The sequence below is a fragment of the Rhinopithecus roxellana genome, chromosome 17 (assembly GCF_007565055.1).
Source record: "Rhinopithecus roxellana isolate Shanxi Qingling chromosome 17, ASM756505v1, whole genome shotgun sequence".
Taxonomy (NCBI): domain Eukaryota; kingdom Metazoa; phylum Chordata; class Mammalia; order Primates; family Cercopithecidae; genus Rhinopithecus; species Rhinopithecus roxellana.
Genome location: NC_044565.1, coordinates 85,942,496 through 85,966,635, shown reverse-complemented (window position 1 = coordinate 85,966,635; position 24,140 = coordinate 85,942,496). Strand labels below are relative to the sequence as shown.

The window sequence follows — 24,140 nt, the reverse complement described above, 5'->3', positions numbered from 1 at the left end:
AACCCACGACTCTATGCTGAAGTCAGCAAACTATGGCCCATGGGCCAAACCTGATCTGTTGCCTGTTACTTTTTTTTTCCTTTTTGGTCTGATCTGTATAAAGTAGACTTTATATTTTGAAATCATTACAAAAAATCAAAATATTATATGGCATGTGAAAGTTATAGGAAATTCAAATTTGTGTCCCTAAATAATTTTACTGGAACATAGCCATGCCCAGGCGTTCACATACTGTCAATGACTGCCTTTGTATTTACACAACAGCCGAGTTGAGCAACAGAGACAGTTATGGCCTACAAAGCCTAAAATATTTACTGTCTCCGTCCCTTTACAGAACAAATTTGCCAACCCCTATCTCAGAGCTCACATTTCACAAGTGCTCTGGTAACTTTTTCATAAATAAAAGATAAAGCCTGAATGTGTAACTACAAAACAGTCACATTTATTACTGTTTGCTGTAGTTTTCAAAGCTTGTGCACCAGACATGCATAAAAAATGCAAAAGTGAGCCCAGACTGGTTATAAAAGGTTTCCTGTTTGTTATTTCTCCCTTTGCAGTTTCCCTACTGGGCTTGCGCACGCAGCAGAGGAAGAACAACAATTAGTCACCATGCTAGATTTAAAAGCATTTAATGACATAGCATATATTTAACAGATAGGGCAAAAGTTGAGAGGTACAGGTCGTACGACTGAGCACCAGGCCTGAGCGACCACCTCCCTGTTCAGGCCCAGCCTCTGGAGTTCATTCCTATCAATGTCATTTTGATTGTGCAGTAAGATGAAAATTTGTCATTACAATAGATACAGTGACAGAGAAATGCACACTATGTATCAAATAGCAAGGAAATGAAGCAAATTATAACACAGTGTGGCAACGCACGAGCAAGTAACCATTAAAGTAACATTACTTTGTCCAGTAAATGCTTCAGTTCCACCACTTGTACACTTACCAACGATTTAAAGGGTTTATTATACATCTAGTTTTATTATACTTTGTACTAGAATTATCTCAAACATACAATATAATGTATTTCAGCAAAAAAAAAAAAAAAAAAAAAAAAAAAATTGAAATTACAGATTATTTAAAACTGTATCAGTTTTCTATTCCTTCTTGTATACTGACATTCTTAACCGTCATAGCAGTTGATGCAGAAAAGCCGCATGTCATGTGTTAGTAAGTGATGCCAGATACAAATGGTTTGGTCTGTAGAGTTAATGTGGAGCTGCACTGTGGCTGCAGCAAGATCATAATATGTGATCTGTTTAATAAAGGTTAGCCCCATCTTGGGCACTTCTAATAGTCAAGACTCAGGGTAACCACCAGAAGTAAATGGAGAGAGAATGGTGTCAGGATATTGGTACATTTTGTCTCTGGTAAGCACAGGAAATATTAAGCACCGCTGCCTTGCATACCAACAGCACTAGAGGCGGGTTATTTCCAACACAGCCTCACAAAATTGAGGAACAGTTTAAATACTGAGATCTAATCTATATAATTTCATTAAAAAAAAATCTGGCCTTCCCTCTGCACCTCAAACTTTTGTAACTTAGAGATAAAGTGTTTAGGTGTGTTTCCCCCACCCCCCAGAAATGCTCTATAAATTAAAAAAAAAAAAAAAAAAAAATCAACCACATTGAGGAACATTAGGCACAGAGAATAATGTGTTGGTTCTGAGCTTGCATGCTGGAATTTCACTGAAAAGGTAAGAGAAGGGCAGGAGGTGAAGGAAAGGAGTTCATTTCTTTTTGCCAAAAAGGCTGAACCGCTTCTCTTTGTCTTTCTCTTTGTCCTTTTCCCGCTTGCCGGGACTGGACTCGCTGGTGATGGTGACGACGCTGGTGGGGAGGGTCTGCGCCCGGCTGGATGCTGGCGTGCTCTGGGTGCTGGCAGACACCTCATGTTTATCAGAGGAGATGGCCGAAGAGATGGCCTGGATCCATGTGTTCATTTCCTCCTGGATAGAGGAAGGGACACAGGTAAGACTCAACTAAGAGGGGTAGGTGTGAGGGGTTCTGGTGCCAAGGCTTGAGAATGGCACACCTGGCCAACTGAGGGGTGAGCAGAGTCACTTCTGGGCACTGTCCCCAAATGCACCTCTGCCTTATCAGTACAGGAGAGGGAACCTGGTTCAGCTTCTCATGAAAATTCAGTTCTACTCATCACCCTAGTAAGTGGCCCTACAAACTTGTAAGAGCTGGAAGACTGGTCTCAATCTGTGAGGTGGTCAGATCCCACCCTAGAAGGTGCTTTTTCACATTTAAGGGCATTATAGGTGTTACTTTTCCATCAATGGACCCTCTCTTTCCTTGAGGTGAGGTACACACCCATTAAACAGCTGGCTACGGGCAGAGGGTGCAGCAGGGGTCCCATCATGATCCACAACCAGTCCTGGGACCACCTCACTGTGCCTCATCCCTGGGAGGGGACGAGCAAAGATTTCCTTCATCTACTTCAAGGGATCCTGCCTTGGCAAAGGGACAGCGAGATCATATTCACTGCCTTCTAGAGACAGAAACAAACACCTTCTTATGCTGGCGACTAGAGCCCAGTGATAGAAACCATCACTGATCATCATTTACATGAAGAACATTCTGAATAAAGCCTATCATCCCACAAACACTTGCAAACTCCTAAGTACTGGAGAGAAATAACATTTAGAAACTTACATCGTCTTTGGCTTGGAAGAGGTACTCATTGCCATCATTTAGTCTGTAATTTCAAGAAAGAAAGTTAGTCACCACTTAATTACAGAGAAATAAAAATCCCCCAACTCCCATATCCCACGCAGGACAGAAGCAGACCACAGGAGTCACAACAGAAGCGTCAACCTGCGTATGTCACCACCAAGCCTGGGGACCTGCCCAGGCCCAGCAACAGACTCCTGGAGATCAAGAAGCCATAAAATCGCACCAATGATACACACAGGGAGCCTGTGCTTCAATCCAATGGAAGGATTTAAAAAAAACCCAAACATAACATTTGGCTTTATTGTGACAAAAATCACTTGTGGATGCCTGATCACTTACTGGTCTAAACTGAATTCAGGAGAAAGCTTTTGAACACAACGAGCCCTTTTGAAATTCTGCTACTGAGCTTGTATCCCCTACATTCACATGTTCCAGAGTCTCAGAATAGGCCAACAGAAAATGTCTCTTCAACTTTTCTTCTACTGTATGTCTTAGAATTAAGAAGCCCTATTAGTGTGACACTGGGAGTTCCCTAGGCTTGGAGGGGTCACAGGTTCACTCTGTGGCTGCGGAGAGTAAGAGGGTACTATTGTGTAGCCGAGGGTAGCTGCTGTTCGCTAATATCCCAGTTCTCTGAAGCTACATGAAGGGAGTACAAAGGGGAAAGCAGCCAAGGAGCCAAGCTGCCGGTGCATTGTCTTACAAAATGTAAAGTGTTCCAGGACCCAAAGAGCCTGCCTGTACTGCGCGCAGCAGAGCTCAATAAATCAAATCATTTGACACTCTCTCCTCTGCAGCCCTTGGCCTAGTCCAACTGGCATGAAACATACAAATAAATGAAGACCAAAGCTTTTCAGATCCCAAAGCAACAGTACAAATCAGTAAACAAGCATCCTAACCACTAAAATGTTTATTTTTTACATTTTTAAAAGATAAAATAATTTTTCTGCCTACTTCCAAGTGTGAGGAGAAATTCTGAGATTAGCTCCACTCTGTAGGGAGGTACATGTATCCTACAGGGTAGAGATATTTGGAACTAGATGGTTCTGAGGCAGCTGGAGCATCTACTGGGAGAGTCAGGGGAGGACAGGGTCCCAGGCTCCATCCAAACATTTCCTGTTTGTCTCCATCCAGCTCCAGGATGACTCACTTGACCCATCTCCAGATAACTCATGAGCAAAGAATAGCATCTCCTGAATCAGGATAAGCTGAAAAGATGGGGATACTATTTTTCAAAGCCTCTCTTAAACTGTGAAATGTGACTAGCTCTCTTTAAGTCTTAGGGAACAGTAAGTGCCTGGTTATAAAATCAAAAGCTCCTTATCCCTCAATGCTTAGCTGTACTGTTAACCACAGGGAAGCTGGTGGCTGGCCACAGTTGCCAAAGAATTCAGCCTAACTGAGACATGTGCCAAACTGGTTTTTCACTTTATTGGGGATTTAAAACGGCAGAAGAGAGAACCAACTAATCACAGTAGCTGTCTAAGAAAACCAACCTCTAGAGTGGAAGTAAATGCAAACCCACTCTGGCAGCCCTGAAGCATGGCGACTCTCACCTTAGCTTGAATACGTGTTTCTTCTTTTTGTAATCAAGGGCCACTTCGCAGACAGCTTCTTTCAAACTCACAGGGACCTCGCTGTGGTAGGGAATTCCAGAAGCAGCAGTCTTTGCATCTTTGTAGAAACCCATTTCTTGGTTATTTATGACACAATAAACATTGTGCCAGGACCTGAGCAGTTTAAAAAAAAAAAGGGCGGGGGAGATAAAGGCTCTACCACATTCCCCTTGAAGAACTAAACATTTCATTAACATGAAAATGATCCTCACACAACACAGTGTGATCCTGCCCAACCCTCAACCTTCCTTATTACAAGCCCTTCCTAAAGTCTGCTAACCCTAAACAACAGAAAAAATTTCTCCATGGAGAGTTCGGGAACAGGGCACAGGGCAGGTGTTTGAGGGCTACGTCTTCTCTTTTACTTTGGAGAAAAGCAAGTTACTCTCTTGTACTCTGAGCTCACTTTGATTGGTGTTTAGTACTCTCTGCTGTAGCGCCCTCTTATGGTCATGGGTTACAGGCCATGCTCCTTGTCTGAAACATGCCTGTCCTCCAGCAGCAGCTCCTCCAGCTGCAGGTTTATTACTTATGTGACTTGGCAACTTGACAGAAAGACAGACCCAGAGCCATCAGCACTTACGGTACCTTTGGGTGAATTAGAATAAAGTGGCTTTTCCCCTATGGTATGGCAAACTTCCCTAATACACTAATTTTAACAGAACACCGGCCTGTATTACACCAGCATGTATTAATATATAAATCCCTATGTTGTCCTCAATGCGAAAAGCAGTTCTTAGATATTCTGATCGCCTCGCACAGCAAACAAACTGCACAATAAGACATGGTGGTCCCAGGTGGTTGGGTTTACTAGTTAAGCACATAGGCTTTGCAGTTTCCTATTCCAGCTTTGCCATTTACTAGGTTTCCACAGAAAGGGAGCTTTATTAACCACTCAGAGCCTCTGTTCCCCATCTGTTAAATAAAAAAATTGGGGCTGTTGAGAGACAATGAATATATATAAAGGTTGATACGGAGATCAGGGCAGGGGAAATGGTGAACGGCTTTTTACAAAAAAACCCACGAGGAGTCCCAAATGAAATCAATCACTTAAGGTAAAGAAGACTCTTCAGTCTCAACCTAGCAAATTCCTTCTCCAGACAAACTACTAAAGCCCCGTCTAGCTACTCCCATCCAAACTCAACTCTTCCTTCTCTCAGTGAATAACCAGCATTCTACTCCTGCTTTCCAGCGTCAGCCCAAGAAGAATGCAATGTCCAGGAAGCTACCAAAGGAATAAAACTACCTGAGCACATACTTCTCTTCCAATTCAAGAGTGGCCCACCTTATCCCTTCATAGGCTGACTTCCCATCTTACTGTGGCAGCCTCTGCTGCTGTTACCTGCTTGAGGCTTTCTTATTGTGGGCCTCCCACTCGTGTTTCCGATTGAGGAAGCCTTCCATCTGGGCCGAAGGCGTCTCCTGGGTTCTGGCTGGTAAGGTGGCCGCACTCTGGGCTGGGAGGGCAGTCTTGGCTTTGCGATCAGAGGTCGGGGAGGGGATGGGGCTGGACTCTTTAGAGCTCGTCCTTTGTTCTGTAGCGCCGTTGACCATTTCGCTTGTGTCCACCGTTTCTGCCATCTAGGGACAGCGGAGAGGCCATTCAGCTAACTCCGTGAGCCATGGGGGTGACCACATACGCTCTACCTGACTCGCACGTGTGGCTGTGTATAAATGCCTGGCAGAGATCGAGGCAGTACAGTAAAACCATTGCACACCCACAAAGCCAGCTGGACACCAAGGACATTAGAAGGTGGGAATGGATTAATACCCGCCCGTTTATAGGGAAATAAGAAAAGCGAAATGCCAGTATGAGTTTTACTGCACTCTATTCCTCTGATCAATAAATATAACTCAGATAATCTCCTCTTATGGTTACTTTAAAACAAAAAGACAACAGTAACAATCACACATATTAAATATGGAAGAGAGTGGACGTTATACAGCAGCCACCTTACGATCAAGGATGCCACCAGAAGGGCTGGAAGTTTAAGCGAAAGGGCATTCACAAACAGACCGATAGACAACTCTATCAGAGCTACATGGCATTCCCCCAGAGTAAGACAAGGAAAGACCTTGGTTCCTGAAAACGTTCTCTGGCTCTCCTCCCCCTCCCCTCAACACATTGTCATAAACACATGCAGAAATTAGGACGACAATCATGCATTTCACATCTACCATCCCAGTTAGACTTTGGAACTTAAGAGCTGGAAGGAAATGAGGCAAGTCAACAAACATCAATTTGACCACATCTGCCGAAGTTGTATCGTGAGTGGGTTGTAGTTTGTGTTAAAGGAGCTGGAAAAGCCAATCACAGTCACTCAACACCACACAGCTATTTACCCCCAAACAAAGACAGAACCAGGGCCTTCCCCATCACGGGTTGGTTGATCACGGTGCCTTGCTGCACTGAGACGAGAAAGCCCAGAGACAGCCAGGCTTCCAGCGGCTCTGACCCTTCAGGCTGGAGACGTCTTCGGGAGCGTTCCTTCCCAAGCTCATTTAAATTGTAACCCTCATGGCTTTTCGGCTTTGGAAATGTAGTAGGGTCTTGATTCATTATCATTTTCAGCCTGTGTACCATCAACTGTGTACCATTAACTGTAGCAGCCCCTGGCTGATACACCCAGGGTGTGCGATTAGCGAGTTACTAAAGCTGGGTGTGGCTGACACTTTAGTGGATTACAGACAACCTGCACCCCTCGTACACAGACAAACATGGAGAAGTCAATGGCACGCTCATTAGATACGTCGCCCACCACTGCTGCCCAGGACCAAAGTGACAACAAATTAGCAGTAACAACCTTGACGGGATAAACGGTAGACTGGCCACCACCATGTGAACACCTGGATCTATCAACTCTTGGGAACTGGATCTCTCACTTATTAGGTCTTATCTTAATGGCTGGGCCCAATGCTTGAGTTTGAACAAAACTAATTTTTTTGGGGGAAAAGGGCTAAAAAAAGCTCTGGAAGGAGGGAGAATCACAAGTTTAAGTTATGTCTATGCAAACTATCATAATTAGCATCAGGGCTGAGGGAAGACTAGAAACTATACAGTTTAAGGGTGGTTTTGATTGGAACCCTTTACCCTCATGGAAATGTGGAAAATGGATTATAGGACAAAAAGACATGTGGGGGTGTGTGTGTGCACGAGTGCTGCATGGTGATCATCCAGGCCTTGCAAGTGACAGACTGCAGACACGTGCTTATGAGCAACAGACTATTTAAACCATTCTCTCTCTTTTCACTTTTAAAGGAGAGTTGCAGGAGGGGAAATAGCCAAAAAACAAAACCCTGAGTCAAAACAATGTGAGTGGACTTTAAAGGTGATAAATCTTCTCTAGTGTGAGATTTCAGGAGACTTCTGGTGAGGAGGAAGTATGAGTTTGGTCTGGAAGGCCTGAGCCAGGTGTGAGTCCAGAGAGACATGGGGTTAGTATGTAGAGAAACCAGGTTAAAAAAAAATTTAGTGCTGCAGGTTTGACTTGAAAGCTGCTAGTGACAGCAATGACCTGGGTAGAGGGATGTTTCCTTGAAAACGGCTAAAATTTATCATACTTGGTCAGACTGCAAGGTAGATGAAGGCCAGGGAAGCCTCTTCTGAGGATAATTCTGCAGCAAAAATTTTTTCTTTAGAGTTAGAAGGAAAGAGAAAACCCCAAACCAGTATGCAGAGATCATTAATGTTTATGCAAATGAATCACTAACCAAGAAAACAAGGAAAATAAAAGGAACAAAATGAATTTTAATGGACATGTGCTTTAAGCATGCCAACAGACAACACACCACTAGAGACACACATCAAAAGCAATCACAGTGCTATGATCAAATGATGGGTACATGTGAACACATCCCCTGCAACCCCACCCCACGTTGCTTCTCTTTAGCGATTAGTCCAGAGTGCTTTAGTGGCTGGGCACACCCGAGATACTTATATCAGGAGGTGAACATAAATGCAACGTGACAACTAGTAGCACAGAAAACATCTGATTGGTTTTCAAAGTGCACAAAGCAATGCTATTTTCAAGTTCATTGAGTCTCTGCATCATCACTCAAAACAATAAAAATACTTCTTCTAATACAATCCAATTGTAATTAAAATTTTGTTATGACAAACTACATTTAAAAATCTAGATAAAAATAGGCATGATAGCAAATGCTAAAAGTATCATAGCACTCTTTTCTTGTGTGCTTATGTGGTTCCTTTTTTGGAGGGTCTTCTAGATACAAAAAGTGTCAAATTGGGTATCAGTCCTGGTGATACAAAATTTACACACATATATATATGAAAACATCACATATATACATATAGATCAATGAAACACAAAATGTAATTTGGAGCCAGAAACACACATTAGAGCTCCCTAATGACCAAAGACAAAGCAGTTTTTTTTTTCTAAAATGAATTTTGATGTGTTTTAAGGCAGAGACCCAATAATGATGCACACTACCCCCAGAACATAAGAAGCTTGGCATCTATCTATATACCCATCTACAGTCAGAAGTAGATAGATATGTACATAGAGATAAGGAAAAACAAACAAGATGCTATATGACGTTATCCTGACAAAAGAAAAAAAAAAAGACATGCATCATGAAATAAAAAGACAAATCAGACTTAACTCATGGAGAACACATATCAAAACAGGTTTCTGATTCCACTAACACATCTAAATATGGCAAAGGAGCAAGTGAATGTCTCACAAGGCTTTGATGTATAATATGGATTTGGTTTTCTTTTTATCGGTACTAGGAAACCAGTTCTGTCACCAGCTCTTATTTCTAAGGAAAAGGATTTTTGTGAAAACATTTTCAATTCCTGCTGGTGGCCTGACAGATACCATCCTAAAAGCTTCCTTTATCAGATAATTCCACAAAAAGTCTTGAGAAAATGAACAGTGAATCAGAAGATTAATCCAAGATGTGTAGTAGAGTTTGTCTACAGAGACACTGACATGACTTCTGAAGCCAGGGGGCGTGCGAGCGCTCCCAGGCACGGTCCACCAAGTGCAACGTTCAAGTAATCAGGATGAACCACAATGGCTTCTGTTCCATTTGTTTGAAAAATTAAAACAGTTTGACACCCTGAAGTCATCAGCTGAATGGAGAGGCACGGAAGTCTGTGAGGCAGGCTTCTAAAACATGCTGAGAACCGCTGTCACCTGCTGTGTCCCAAGTGCCAGCAGCACTGACAGGGAGCGAGACAGAGGTGGCGGCAGCAGTCAGTGGGCACTTGACTCCTGAGGCTGGCTGCAACATCTGTGCAAGGAAGCCTACAGTTTTCAATTCAGGAATTGGCAGAAAAAAAGAGAGGAACTGGTTTGTAAAAGTAATAAATGACCCAAGGGTCTCAAAACGTTTGAGATTGTGTGCCTACAATTAAAACAGCTTCTAGAATATATCTAACTTCCTTTTTGTCATCTTCAATGAATGAATGCATCTTTCATGGAATGTTACACAGCTGACTTTAGGTTTTAATCTTATTATAGAATGTCTCCCTCCTCATACACCAGTCTTCCTAGTTAATAAACTACTACAGGTTAATAACATCTGGAAAGGGGGCTACATATAGCACAGTACTGTGTCCTGTTAGAATAACTGAATGTGTCATACCTGTTAGATTCTAGTTTTCTTCTTCATTATGCTGTAATCTCATTTAATTTCATTTCAATTACTCATGTAAGGGTTTCGCTGTAAAATCTTAATAAAGTAAAAAGCTCACAATAAATAAACAAAAAATAAGTATGTTGCTTTAAGGCAGCTGGGCATCCATCAGTTAAGAGACTCAAACATGAATTAAATGCAAACAAATATGAAACCAAGGAAGGCTATGAATTAGGTAAAAATTTTAACATTTTGGGTGAAGTGGAAGCCAAAAAGTCAAAACCCAGAGGATTTGGAAAGGGTGATTCTTGACAAATGGTAGTGAACTTCACAGTCCAGACCATGGCTGGTCACTGGCTGTCCGTCTGCTATTAAAGTTTTTGTAGTTTTGGTAGGTTTGAGAGCGGTAACTAACCCGTGGAGATCCCTGTTCAGCCGGCAAACCGTTTTGGGAAACTTGTTCTCCTTTTGTAGTATCCCTGTTAGGGAAGGGCGGGAAAGGAGGAGGAAGGGAAAGGAAGAAGAGGAGAAAGAGGAAATAGTAAGAGAGGGTTGGAGAACATCATCACTCAATTTTATTACAAGCAACCCTTTCACATAATGTAATTCTTTCTAAATCTGAAACTTCCAAGTGTTTTAAATAGACTCTAGACAGAAAATATGACTACAAGAATGCCCTATGCCCTGCCCCAACAAATAAAGGCAGCATTAGAGGTTGCCATGGAGCTCTTGCCATAGCAAAATAATTAGCCCTTTGGAAATAGAGAATAATTGCTGCCCTCTGTGTGAAGTTACTTAGAACTTTCAAAAAAAGCATCACCACAAAAATCACTGGCCTAAAATCTGGGCAGTTCACTCCATGTATTTAATCATATGGAAGTTCTGAGCATACTGTTTGTGTGCACACAGGATGAGAAAGGGCACTGTCTACATTCTACTTCTGCCACCTACATACCTACGTGACTGTGGACAGATCAGTGTCCTCCAAGATTACTTCGGGTAACTATACAGACTTTAAACAGTCTATGGAAGCAATGAGTAGGCAGGGCATGTGGTTAGGCCTAGAAACACAAGGCTTCAGAAAGATGCCCCATAAACCTCATTGGCCACCGAGACTAAGGGCCCAGCCTCTGGAGCTGCTGGGACTCACCACTGCTGCTGGGACTCAGCTTCCTCTGAAACCTTCGTGCTCGGCTCGGGAGAAGGCGGCCGCCTCTTCCTCTCCTCTTCCTCTTGCTGTCTGCGCACTTCCAGTAACTCCAACTAAGAGAAAACAGAGTGATGTTTGGTAGAGTCCCAAACTCTGCCTCTTTGCAGAAAAAGGTTCTAGGAACCCAGGAAGTCCTCCTGTCTAGTTTGCTAAACTGGACCATACTGGACAAGAAGACGCTCTAACATCGTGAGCCAAATGGAATTAGGTTCACAGGAACTGCAGCTACAACCTAAACTACAGGAAATGGTCTATTCCATGGGCTGGCAAAATTCCTGTGAGCTGTTTGTAGGACCCCTGGGAGCTTGGGTTTAATTTCTAAATTAACTATGCAACTCTCAACTCTGCTGAGGAGGAAAGTACCTGAGCCTGAGGGTTCATGCTGGACTCCCCAGGAGAGCTCAGACAAACACCAGGGACAGAGCTGCAATAATTCTCAAGGAAGCCGCTTGTGCTGTGGTGGGGATCTGCGTTCAGCCAAAACCCAAACAACACATTAAAAAGCCACAGAATAGTCTAACTGAAACAAAGCCATTTCATGAGTCATATGGATGCACCAGAAGTACTCTGTTTTAACACAAATGTATGCAGATACATTTTAAATGCCCAGAACTGGAAATTAGAAACACCATTTTGTACACTGCAAAGGATCAGCTTTCTACCAGGAAAGCAAAAGTCTTGGAAGAGGAAACACCAGTGCACAAATCCTATTCTAAGGCCTTTATGTTGACAGAAGAGAGGATCAGGAATGGGGACTTAACAACAGAATAGGATTAAGCTTCTATTTGATGGGAATTCTAATTCTGAAACTGAAGAAAATTTTGAGGCCATGCCACCTCGAGAACAAAGCTTTTTTGAGACAGGGGAGAATGAAAGATTCGAAGAAAAACACCACTACCACCAATCAATCCCCAGGCAGGAAGCTATTATACGGGATCATAAATCCAGGTGCCCAGGATATGACTGAGGAGGAAACAGTCCTGACCGTCTCCCTAGGTCCTGCTCCACTGGAGCCACCCATTTTAAGAAGATCTTCACTACTTGAAAAAACAAAAAACAAAAATGACCAACCATGTGAATTCCCTGTTCTAAAAGGCAAGCAGGAAGAAAAAGTTGCCATGGCATCAACAGGCAAAGGGCCCAGCGGCCACTTACTGTAGTCAGCCTTTCCAGGGCAGAGAACCTCTCATCCCAGGTCGCTGCAGACTTTTCAAATGCCTCGTGGCGCTTGATGAGCTTCTCCACCTCGTCCACACTCTGGCCTATCTCTCGGCTGGACAGGTACGGCTCCTGGCCAAGCAGCCAGGCCTCGGCCACACTGGCGTCTCTTGAGAACTGATGGACTTCCAGAACTGCACAGGGTACCACGAGTTAGTACATGTTGACCAGGAGGTGATGGGGCAGTCATGTGGCCTTACCTCTTGGCACTGCTGCCCTCTGGTGATGGCTACCTGCATAACCAGTCTATCATCTACTCTATCCCTGTCCAATGTAAATGTAATGTGAGCCACACATGCAACTTTCACTTTTCCAGTAGCCACATTAAAAAGAGTAAAAATAAATAGGTGAAATTAACTTTGATAGTGTATTTCACATAATATGTATAAAATTATCATTATAACATGTAATCAATATGAAAAAAACTATTGTGATCTGTTACAATCTTTTTTCCTTCTAAATCTAAATCTGATGTGCATTTAATGGCACACATTCACTGCCCATCCCAATTTGAGACATTTCAAGTTCTCAAGAGCCACACGTGGGACAGCAGCTATCATATTGCCCAGCGCAGGTCTACAGTGAACGCTCTGTTCACTCGGCCCCACTTCATGAGCTAAGCCTTCAGAGACCTGCATGAATTCACAATCTACACCTAGCCAGATGGGCAGGCATTCTTAACTCGCCCTCTTTTGGGTAGTAGGATTTTATTTTGGGGGTTTAGAGGGAGGGAAGGATACGGGAACACTACAGATGGTGGAGACCAAGGCTTTCGCTCTGTTTCATTCCGTTCCTCCACCTGTGAGGGAACACTAGTTCCACTATAGTTATGAGAAGGTAGGTTAGAACTGGGCTTTGTGCTATAGTTAACACTGATTTTTCACTGCATTTCATGCAGCAAAGCCTGGGGTCACTGAGGTAAAAAATGGACTGTGGGAAGTGTTGGCGTCCCAAGGAGCTGGCAAGCCATCTGCTTTCAGCACCTCAGTAGCCCCCAACATGACTACACGAAGAAGATGCCACCTCTGCACTAGGGACTTGTTAGCTTTTCAAGGCAGGTACTGTGCATGTCATCACTGTGTCCCTGGTATACAAGCTGGTGCCCGGTTCAGTGTGTAATGCGGGTTTTGCTGAGCTGAATGAAACTGCCCCACAATTCTCAAAACATACAGACCAAATCCTCCTGCAAAGAATGCTCAAAAAGTGGGATTTCTGAGGGCTCTGGGCCCGACAGAATGTGCTGTCACACCTCTCAGAAAAGGCCCTTGCATTTGGTTTCTAGTAAACACCCATAACACGCATAGATGGAGTCAGAACATCAGGACAGAGCCCAGAACTCCAACACAGAATGGCAAAGCATGGTAAGCAATGCTTGAGTTGGGCTGTTAGTGCTCATACCAATTATGAAATGCTATTCCTAACAGTGTACATTACAAACCCTGTATTAGCTCACATATTCCCTTATAAAATGAGAATTAAAAATAGAACCTAATTCACAGGGTCACTTTGGGGAATAAATACAGAAATGCATTAAAAAACCACTTAGAACAATGCCTTGTTCACAGCAAAATTTTAATAGACGTTGGTTTTTATTTTATTATGTTATCAACATTCCACTAAGAGCACCAAATATGACTTAATGAGACCAACTTTCCACCTTGACTCTGATGCAAGAATTCTTGAAGAAAAATGGGGGAGAGGGCTTCTATCTGTATTCTCCCAGGGAGGTGCCAAATTGTCATCCCTAAAGAACATCCAATTCCCACCTATGACACTGAGATCAATCAAGGGGTGAAAAATGACTATGCCATAGGAAGATTCTTAAAAATAATATTTACCATGAAATGGTGAACCAGGGCACTAAAAAGGCATCTAAAACTCAAACCATCTTTAAGTGATAACATTAATGAATTAAAGCAGGAAAATAAACGTGCATGCTTTCCACGGATACCCAAAAGAGCAGAAAGATAAACAAAGTACGTCCTTACTCAGTCTTAACCATTCCCATCGGTCTTCCCACTTGTCGATCATTTCTTTCCTCTTTTCCGTCAACTGCAGTAATTTTTCCTTGATCTGTATGAAAAAGATAATCCCCGGGACATCTTAATGGACTGCACCACATCCTCTTGATGGGATCATTTTATACTAGAAAAATACATTTCCTGCGAAGACCACTATTAAGCTGGGAGATATCTAAGGACTGCTCAGTCTGTCTGAGGACTGGGAGAGGAAAGAAAAGCATAGCACTGCTCCTTCCAGAAGGGGCAGGAGGAAGGTGGGGAAGCCCTGCCAAAGCTGTTTTGTTGTGAGGAGGCTCCCTGCAGCAAACACGTTCAGGAGAGGGACAGCAAGAGGGACAAAGCCCTGACCTCTTGGAGAGGATGCCCATTCCCATGCAGGGGGCCACACACACAACTAATAATTGACCTCTTTATTAGCACTGTCCTAACCAGAATCACCAACCACGCACTCAACAGCAAACTGGTCTAGGGCATAGTCAATGGACACTGGCATCACCCAGGAAGACTACTGACTGGGGAGGAAGGGGAGTCCATTTTGCAGCCCTCAAAAATTGTCTTCTGCCACAGATTTGCCAGCGTGGGCCTAGAGTCTTGCATAATTGTATTATTCTAGACGCACAGGAAAGGAGTTTTAAAATATATGTGTGCGTATATGAATGTAAACACATTATCTCTGACACACACATACATATAAAACAAAGTCATTTTACATCTTCACACCAGCTGCATTTATCCTGCAGCTCCAAAGCAAAGTAGCACCCTACCTCCTCAGATGCATAGTGTTTTCTTGCCAACAGGGATTTCCCAAGTTCAATGCAGGTTGTGAAACTGTCATTACGTGCATCAATTTCAGCTTTGATGCCTTGATGATTATTCATTAAGAGTTCAACAGATGATACATCCCTAAAATTACACAAACGATGCTTCCGTTAGATCAAACTTTTCAAAAAATCTGTAGGTTTTAAAACACACAATTAATTTGAAGGAAACTGATGGTCTTTCAGGTCTGAATCATTCACTGAGCTTAGGTTGGGCCACTAGAGCCAAAGCACAGTGACAGCACATTCAGGACCAGCCAGGCAACCAAACTTCAGAATATGGTTGCTTTTGTTTTTGTGTGTCTGCCTGAATAATTCAAAATGGTTGCTAGGTGGGTGCCAGAAAAAGCAATGGTTTTCTGTTCATACTTTTCCTTTGAAATGCAAGTCAGAAAGACTCTCTTCTAGAAAGCAGAGAAGCAGTAACAGGTGCCCCAACTGCATTTTGATCAGTTAGCTGTCAAAGATTCAGGATATGCATATCAAAGAGCAGCTAATACAGTCTCCTTATTGAGACACAAAAAGATACACAGGATGGGAACTAGCCTAGAAAGCAGTGACCAGCATGGATCAAAACCTACTGATCCTGATCAAGGAAATACAACTGCTTCAAAAATATATATCATAAAAAATCCCTTTTATTGCGGCATAGTTTCTCAATTACAGTGGGGGCTGGAGCTGGCAGAGGGGTGAACTGGAGGTTAAATATGTACCTCTGTGTTCCGCTGTTAACTTCTCTTCACTAATTTGCATGAAACGAAGCCAAAGATATAGGACAAATATTAAATAACCCAAGGACACCATATTAAAGCAGATGTTCAGGGTGACACCTTTAGTAAAGTGCATGGAAAGGGATAGAGTGGTTTTTAATCCAAAAAACAGGCACAGAAAAATAACTCAGAAAAGTCATCTCACTGCAAAGACAGGGTAGTTAGTCATGCCCAAGGTACGTGGCTACTTGAAGCACAATGTCCTACTTCAAGCACAGATGCAGGCAAGAGGGCCTGAGTGACTGTGGGACATGGGAGCCAGGAGTAGGGAGAATGGGAGAGGCTTTGGTAACCCCATGAACCCCCATTCCCTGGTGATGGTGTGCACGAGGTAACCAAAGCAGTGGTGCCGCACTCCAAGCACCTCCCCACCCCCTCTGGCCTTGAAGCTCTCACTCAGGCAGGAACTGCTCTCAAGGCTCCTGCTTCTCTCTGGAAGACTCCTACGTTTTAACCAAGAGCCAATGAATCCAATTTCCTTTGGGCTGGAAGCATTACCTTGGCTTCTCCTGGGCCTCGATCTGCCGGATGACATCCTCCATCCAGAGCATGAGGTCACGCACCATGCTGAAGAAGCGGAACTTGTCCCCCGTGTCCACCAGCCGCACCCTGCGGCTTTCACAGGCGTCCAACAGGGACTTCCAGGCTTCCAGGACCTCGTTCTCGCGCTTCTGGATGTCATCAGCCTTGTCACCCGCATAGGCCGCCTGGAGACGGGCTGCATCCTCCTGCAGCTGCCTCACCTGTGAAGCCATGTGGGGGATGAGCCACCTCAGTCCATGGGGGCCTTCCTACCATCACCCTCTTCCATTCTGCTCACACACTAAAGGGAGCACAGAGTCAAAACACGGCCCATGCTCCTTAAGGAGCCCTCGATTTCACTGGGGAGATCCAACTCACAAAAACCCAAGTTTTCTATAAATCTGTTCAACTACATTATTAAGTTCTTTATGAATGATAAAACAAATGAAATGCTACAGGAAGACAGGCAGGAGAGTTTAGTCAGGGAACGTCCCTTGGAGGCAGCCTGGGATATCTGAGTGGGACATATTCAGATATAGTCCAAGAAATAAATACCTAATCTGCTATCTCATGGTAAAGATAAATGTTTTTATGATGAATGGGAAACTGCCATGAAGAGCACATTTAGAAAATGACTTCCCATTGCTATGTGAATATAATGTATGTATCGCCTGTAAGAGTTCTCACCGTGGGACTCAAAAAGTTTACACTCAAAAGTATAAAAAAAAAAAGTTTACACTCAAAAAGTATAAAAACGTGGCATCCTATGTGGTTAAAATAACTAATTAATGTTAAAGAAGGTGAAGCTTGAAATAGCCACATTTCAACAAAAACCTTGCAAAACTAAAAATACGCCTTGAGAATTGTGATGTGGTAAATGGAGCCAATGATGCACTCCTACTTACATCTACATATTTTGGTTGACTTATTTTTTTCAGCTATGACAGTCATCAAACAAAAAAAAAAAAAAGAAAAAACCAACAAACCAACACAGAAACTGGCATGAAGAAAATATTCAGAGAGCAGGAAATGCAAATGGGTCTTAAACATGAAGAGATGCTTCATGGAGATACTGTAATGTGTCATCTATTAGTTGGCAAAAATCCAAGTGTGATGATATATTTGTCAGTGAACTCATTCTCTGTAGACAGGAGTGTAACCGACTACAGTTCCTACAGAAGGTAAATGGGCAGTACCCATGAAAATTATAAATGTGGTACCTTCTGATTTTATGATCCTACTTAGGGGAACTGATCCTACATATATATTCTTGTATATTTAGGAAATGAAATATGCATAGATTATTTACTGCAGCAGTATGACTGAAAATAAAGTGACCATCAGCGAATGACTGGTTAAATTAATGATGGTGCATCCAGCAGAAGACTCCTGCTCAGTCATGAAAAAGAATGAGGAAGGGCTTCTATGTAGTCACACAAAAAGCACTCCAAGATGACAATTAAGTGGAATAAACAGTACAGACAACGTGCATAATATTTTTCCTTTGTAAAAACAAAAATAAGAATATACTCTTACCTTTTTTTGGGGAGCGGTATATGTCTTTAAAACTGAAGCTAGTAAGTGCAGATAATTTTATAGTTAAATTTTCTCCTCTTAAATGTCTTATATAAAGTATGTAACACTAGTAGTGCCATACTTGTGTACAATGCCTCATTAAAGACATACATATATAGGGGAATGGACACCCAATCATCATGTACTGATAAAGCTGCGTGATCAAAGAAGTCTGTAGACAACTGTCCTGGATGATGAGACCTTTTAGATGTCTATGACAGTAGTACATGGAGAAATGCTAAGTGGGGTAAAAGGGGGTGGGGATGGACAGCACTAGGGCTTGTGGGGAGGTGGATTACTGACCCCTGATTGCACAGAAGCACTTTAGGTGATAATAGGTTTAAAAAAAAAAAAAAAAAAAACCAGTTTCTGCAAAAGATGCAAAGAAGAACCAATGGGCTCTGGTTTCCAGTGTGATTTGATTTCCATACCCTAAAGGATTTTTGGACATATTCTTTGATTATGGCTCAGGTTTAACTCAAATTACAATGAGCAAATTCCCAGGAAATTACTTGAAAAGTTAATTTTCCTACACGATGAACCACATTTTTCAAAACACCTGTTTCCGTGTCTCTGGCTGTTTTCAATTTGCTCACAATAAAATGTAAGGTACAAGAGGACAGCAAAAGTGAAAATTTCCACAAATATGAACTATTGCTTTGCATAACCACTCAAGACCTCCATCAGTGCTATGTGTCACTGCCACAACTCCCGTGCAGAATGGAGACAGTGGCAGGAGAAGCTGGCACAAAAGGAAACAACCAAAGAGGAAGCACCACATGCTCCTGGGAGCTTGCACCAAGAGCCTTCCCTTCTGCTGTTATTCTGTGAAAAGAAACCCAGATCAGGTCAATACCTGCAGTAGGACACACATCCTTTTCACTGCTATAAACATCACAGCCCAGTGGGTATGGCGAGGTGCAGACTATCAGACTCAAGGGACTAGATTCCTACCCTGGATGTTCCGAGACCCTTCTTGGGCTTCCTCGTCTCTAAGTCTAATGAGGCGAAGGGATTTAATGAAAAAATGAGAGAGGAACTCCACTGTCTCTCAAGTGTCTTGCAGTTCTAAAAGGAAATGATTTTAGAGGTGCAGAGGAAAGATCTACGTTGCTAAGGTGTTTTTAAATTCTATCTCTAGGTATCCCATGTTTCCCTAAACTTTTGTTATATAATAATAATTAGAAAACATTTCTAGAGATCTCACTATGTTGTATGTTTTGCACCTCAATCCTTAAACTACTAGGGAACCAAAGCTTAGAGAGGTAAATTAAACTTGCAGTCATAGTGACAGGAATTAAGAATGAAGGGGAAGTGAGAGAGAACAACAAAGTGGTCCCTTCACAGAACAAATCCCAAAGTATACCAAAGCTATCTAGAGGCTGAGGCACTAGACTGGGTCAGCCCAAGGCCATATCTGGGTGGCCTGTTTCTGTAAATGAAGATTTATTGGAACACAGCTACGCTCATTCATCTTCTGTCTATGGCTGCTTTATGCTACAATAACAGAGGGCAGAGCTGCAACAGAGAGTGTGTATCTCATAAAGCTGAAAATATTTACTATTTGGCATTTAACAGAAAAAGCTGAGATAATTTAGATACTCAATATACTCTTAACAACAAGAACCCCTGACATAATCAGGGATAACATCTTTAATAAAATTGGCTTCTTCTCTAGGGCCACGAAACTTAGAAGAAAAAAAACTACATTTGTTTTTCAATTAAAAGGCAGAAGACTAAACAAGAAACTGTGCAGAGATCAGAAAGAACACTAGAGAGTGATTACACTAGATTCTGTTATATTGTTACCACTTTGTCAAACGTCTTTTAAACAAAGTCTTGGTTCCAGTCATTTTATACTGGGGATGAGGCATGGATAACATGTCAGAATCCTGTTTTTTCTTTTTCTAGACATATAACTTAGAACCTGGTTGATGAAAAATAGTAAGGCATTATTTTGGAAATTGTTCTGGATGGATATGCTAACATAGTAAAAACACTTGCTGAGGCCTATAACTTGCAAACGTTTGTGTATGCATCTGGTGTATTTATTTTAATCATGGGGGCACTCATCTAATGTTCGCAAATGTGGCAAACGCAGACCTTTAGGGACTGGTAAGTTCTCCCAAATGGAGCACTATTACAAAGTGGGTACATGTATGTGCTTAATTGGGGCAATTCTTTTGAGAAGCCAAGGAACAGGGAAATACTTACAGATGCCCAAAGACATTCTATGGAGAAAAAGCCTCCCCAGCACCGCTGGGTGGCTGCCCTACCCACCTGTGTGCCCAGAGCCTGGATGTCATGCTCAAATGTAGTGTGCATTCTCTGTAAGGTCTCCACTGTGTTCTGATCTCTCCCAAGCTCCTCAGGGAGTTTCTTGTGTTTGTCCTGTATACGCCCAAAGATCTCCTTGGCATCGTGGTAAAACTTGTGCAGTTCATAGGAAGCGGCAAGAATCTGTGTTCTTGTGTCAATGAGCTCCAGGAGGTCGGCCCAGGCTTCATTGAGGCCGTCCTTCCATTCAGCGATGGTGGCGGCATCTGAATGTCCAGAGTTGATGAGCTCATCTGCCATGTGATTGACCGTGTCCACACGCTCCTGCCCAATGTTCCCGGTGTCTCGGGCAAATTCCCGGAATCGTTCTTGTAACATCTGAAACGGGGATGGGTAAGGAAATCAGTGAGAGCACTGTGAACTCTGTACTTCTTGATCACATGAATACCTTTTGGAAAGAAACTGCCTCTAAGCAAGATGTAACCAGTAATACTCATGACTTAAGAACAACAGATCTTAGCTCGAGAAAGCAACTGGGTTTCCTTCTTGATCACTGCAGCAGAGTGAGGCACTACCTTTCCTTCTACTACCGGAGGAAGGGGTGCACAGAGAGGTTAGCCAACCTAAATGCAAGTCATCTGCTTAAAAAAGAAACACCACCTTAAAACTAAACCCCAAGACCTCTGATTGGAGTCCAGGGCATTTCATCTGCTCACAGATAAGGAATGCAAATGGCCTTCCACACCATCGCTCACTGCACAACCAACTCATGCACTGCCTCAAGTACTTGCCGTGACATGCTCATAGTCCTGTCCCAGTTCATGGGACCCTGCGACCACCTCCCTCTCAGCGATCCACTGCTCCAGGTCGTCCACCTCCCGGTTGAGCTGGAATAATCTGTGTCTCTCATCCAGCTTGCCTCTTCTCTCTTCAGCAAGGTCTTTCAGACCAGCGTACAGTTTATCCACTTTGGATTGCCGCATGCTAATGCGCTCACTGAAAAAGAAAGGAAGCAATGGGGAGAAAAAGAATCTTAAATGTCAATTTTCTTCAGGGGAAAAACAAATGAGGTGGAGATAATGGGAGAGCATATTACATCATATTTCTCAAAGGAAACTCTGGTTAACCTACTTAGCATGAAAAATAAAACTCTGAAATTGGCCACAATTTGAAGTCACGAAGAGCCAATATGTAAACAAAAGAGCCAATATGTAAGCTAAATTCGCCTACCCCTACTATTATACTAGGGATGGGTAGTGCCTCACTCTGCTGCAGTGAATAGTGGGGATAGGCGAATTTAGCGGGGAGAGGAGGAAATTCTCTCTGCACCTCTGGCTCTGCAAATCAGGATTTCCTTTGACATTAAAAGTTAATGCAAAAATCTTCCCAGTCAGGAAGGTGGCAAAAGAAAAAGTAAGTTAATGCAAAATCCAGAGCAGTCTTGCATTCTCTGGTACCATGCTGCCAGAGGAACAAATGACACAGCCAGTGTGGCACGCACGGCCCTCTACCTTCTCTGGGCTGAGTGCACATCCTTGTTAGGAGGGCTGGACCAGCTGCTCCATCTCGTGAGTCCCAGGTGCTCAGTCAGGAGACTGAATTCCCCTCCCTCCAACTTCTCCCCAGAGTGATGGTCTACAAATCAGAATATCAGAGGCAAGGACATGTTGGTGCCTATCCCTGGAGATTAGGAAGGCCACTTTCCTGGGAATCCTGATCATGAACACCTTAAGAACCTCCTACACCAACAGAGCCACTGACCTCATCTCCCCTAACCCGCCCTGGTTAAATGCACAAGGCCAATTCCTTTCCAAATCATAAAAGGCATTTACACAAAAAGCCTAAAATGACTGCTTTGGAAGTTAATACAGGGGCCTGGTATAGAATGCATGAGTACTACACACTCACTTCTTGTTTTTTTTTTCCTCGAGGGTGTTCTAATCACTTGATATCTAAGAGTTAGGAGGTGTTTTCATTTTGTTCTTCCTGGAAGCCCCTTCATTTTATAGGTCCATGCATTCTTATCTAATGCTCCTCTTGAAACTAGTAATTACTGGATGACTTTTTCAACCCAAGGTTAAGTGCTATGACTATCTGTATCCACCAAGCAAGTCAACCTGTACTTCTGATCATTTTTATTTTTTTGAGACAAGGTCTCACTCTGTCACCCAGGCTGGAGCGCAGCAGTGTGATCATGGTTCACTGTGGCCTCAAACTCCTGGACTCAAACCATCCTCCCAACCTCAGCCTCCTGAGTAGCTGAGTAGTACAGATGTGTGCTACCACACCCAGCTGTTTTTCATATGTTTTATAGAGATGAGGTTTCGCCACGTTGCCGAGATTGGTCTTTGGCCCCCGGGCTTAAGCAATCCTCCCACCTTGGCTTGCTAAAGTGCTGGGATTTTACAAGTCTAAGCCACTATACGTTGACTGCCCAGCCTAGTCAACCTGTACTTTTGACTCATGACACCAATACTCTTTCAGGAGAGCCTTGGCCAGAAGGAGATATTTAACCCACAAGAGCAATTTCCTAATGTAACAGTTCACCCATCCTAATCATGATAGGATGTTTTAAATAATGGGACTGTTTTAAAAATGCTTCTCAAAGATTTGCCTTACCAGCAATTCATGATGAATGCTGCCATTATCTTTTGGTAGGGGTTAGTAAGAGACCCTCACTGAGAGGAGTCGAGAGCAGGGTCTCACCCTCATGAAGCAGCACTCACCTTTCAGGATGGCTGTCGGCCACCAGGGCCCGGCTGGTCTTGGAGAGCTGATGCACGGTCTCTGCATAGTCCTCCACAGCTTGTTCTAAGATCTGGTGCTTCTTCAACATGGAGACAGCACTCTGTTCATCCTGCGAAGACAGTAGAATGTCACAAACACAGCTGTCCCCTCCGGCCCTACACCACCTTAAGGAGCGACAGACCAGCTGCTCAGCAGGGTAGGAGGAAGGATCAGTAGAAAGAAAAACTCCAGAGGTACGGTATGGACAGTGGAACACAGAAGTGTTCCAAAAGCTTTCATAAGGACTGGATCACAGAAACCTGTGCAGAAGATACACAAGGAGGACACAGAACGAGCAGGGCCCCTCTCAAGAGAAAAGCTTGGGCAGACCAAGTGTGCCTGGTTCACTGGAATTCCTCAAGGTCCATCAGTTATGTAAGTGACAGCATTCCAGGAACCTTACAATACTTTCAAATTGTCTCCAAGCCATCCTGTATTTTGTAAAGTTTAGGGAACCTATAAATAGACAGCAGGAAGGACTCTGGCATACTTCAAAGATGAAGGGATGAACCTGGTCTTAATGGCACACTAGGGTTCAGATAAGAAAATGCTGCACCAAAGGGAAACCAGCAGCTGGACTTCAGACACCTTCATGCACATGGTGTCCCCTTAACACTCAAAGGCTACAAGGGAAGTTTTTATGAAGACAGAGCCGCCAGAAGAAAGCAAGCTCAGGGTTTAAATCCAAGGTTCACCTGAGGCAGGGATGCTTCCCGCCTCCTCTCACCTTGGCCTTCTCCTCTGACATCATGTAGAGCTCCTGCTCGCTCATCCAAGCTTCGGCCTCAGCAGCGTCAAAGTAGTACTGCTGGGCCCGGTGTGCCTCCTCCAGTCGCCTGTGGCGTTTCTCCGTCTCCTCAATGAGGAGACCCCACAGCTGCTTCAGGTCGGCAAGCCTCTGTCTGATGGCCTCAGCGTTGAGGCTGCTGCTGTCAGTGACAATGTTTTGGCTCCTCTCAAAGATGTCATCGATGCGAGGCTGGTGTCCCTGGATTTCTTTCTGGAGGGTCTGGAGGGAGCAAAAAACACACA

The 24,140-nt window shown here is 43.3% G+C and overlaps 1 protein-coding gene across 4 annotated transcripts in view; it reads right to left on the bottom strand.

Moving 5' to 3' along the window:
• Positions 1-613: 613 nt before the first annotated feature.
• The window catches only part of SPTBN1 (spectrin beta, non-erythrocytic 1), a 212,491-nt gene continuing 188,964 nt past the window's right edge, over positions 614-24,140 (bottom strand). For 2 of the 4 annotated variants that reach the window (XM_030921675.1, XM_010378898.2), the window contains 14 exons: positions 23,836-24,117; positions 23,048-23,178; positions 21,113-21,317; positions 20,325-20,699; positions 16,446-16,690; positions 15,124-15,262; positions 14,327-14,411; positions 12,276-12,472; positions 11,061-11,173; positions 10,326-10,389; positions 5,646-5,884; positions 4,244-4,417; positions 2,667-2,709; positions 614-1,954 (listed from right to left, as the gene is read on the bottom strand). In XM_030921675.1, the coding sequence (XP_030777535.1) occupies positions 1,736-1,954; positions 2,667-2,709; positions 4,244-4,417; positions 5,646-5,884; positions 10,326-10,389; positions 11,061-11,173; positions 12,276-12,472; positions 14,327-14,411; positions 15,124-15,262; positions 16,446-16,690; positions 20,325-20,699; positions 21,113-21,317; positions 23,048-23,178; positions 23,836-24,117 (2,511 nt within the window). In that variant the 3' untranslated portion in view covers positions 614-1,735. Of the gene's footprint in view, positions 1,955-2,666; positions 2,710-4,243; positions 4,418-5,645; positions 5,885-8,031; positions 10,390-11,060; positions 11,174-12,275; positions 12,473-14,326; positions 14,412-15,123; positions 15,263-16,445; positions 16,691-20,324; positions 20,700-21,112; positions 21,318-23,047; positions 23,179-23,835; positions 24,118-24,140 lie in introns of those variants that run through there. The other 2 variants (XM_030921676.1, XM_010378899.2) reach the window with 2 other exon arrangements.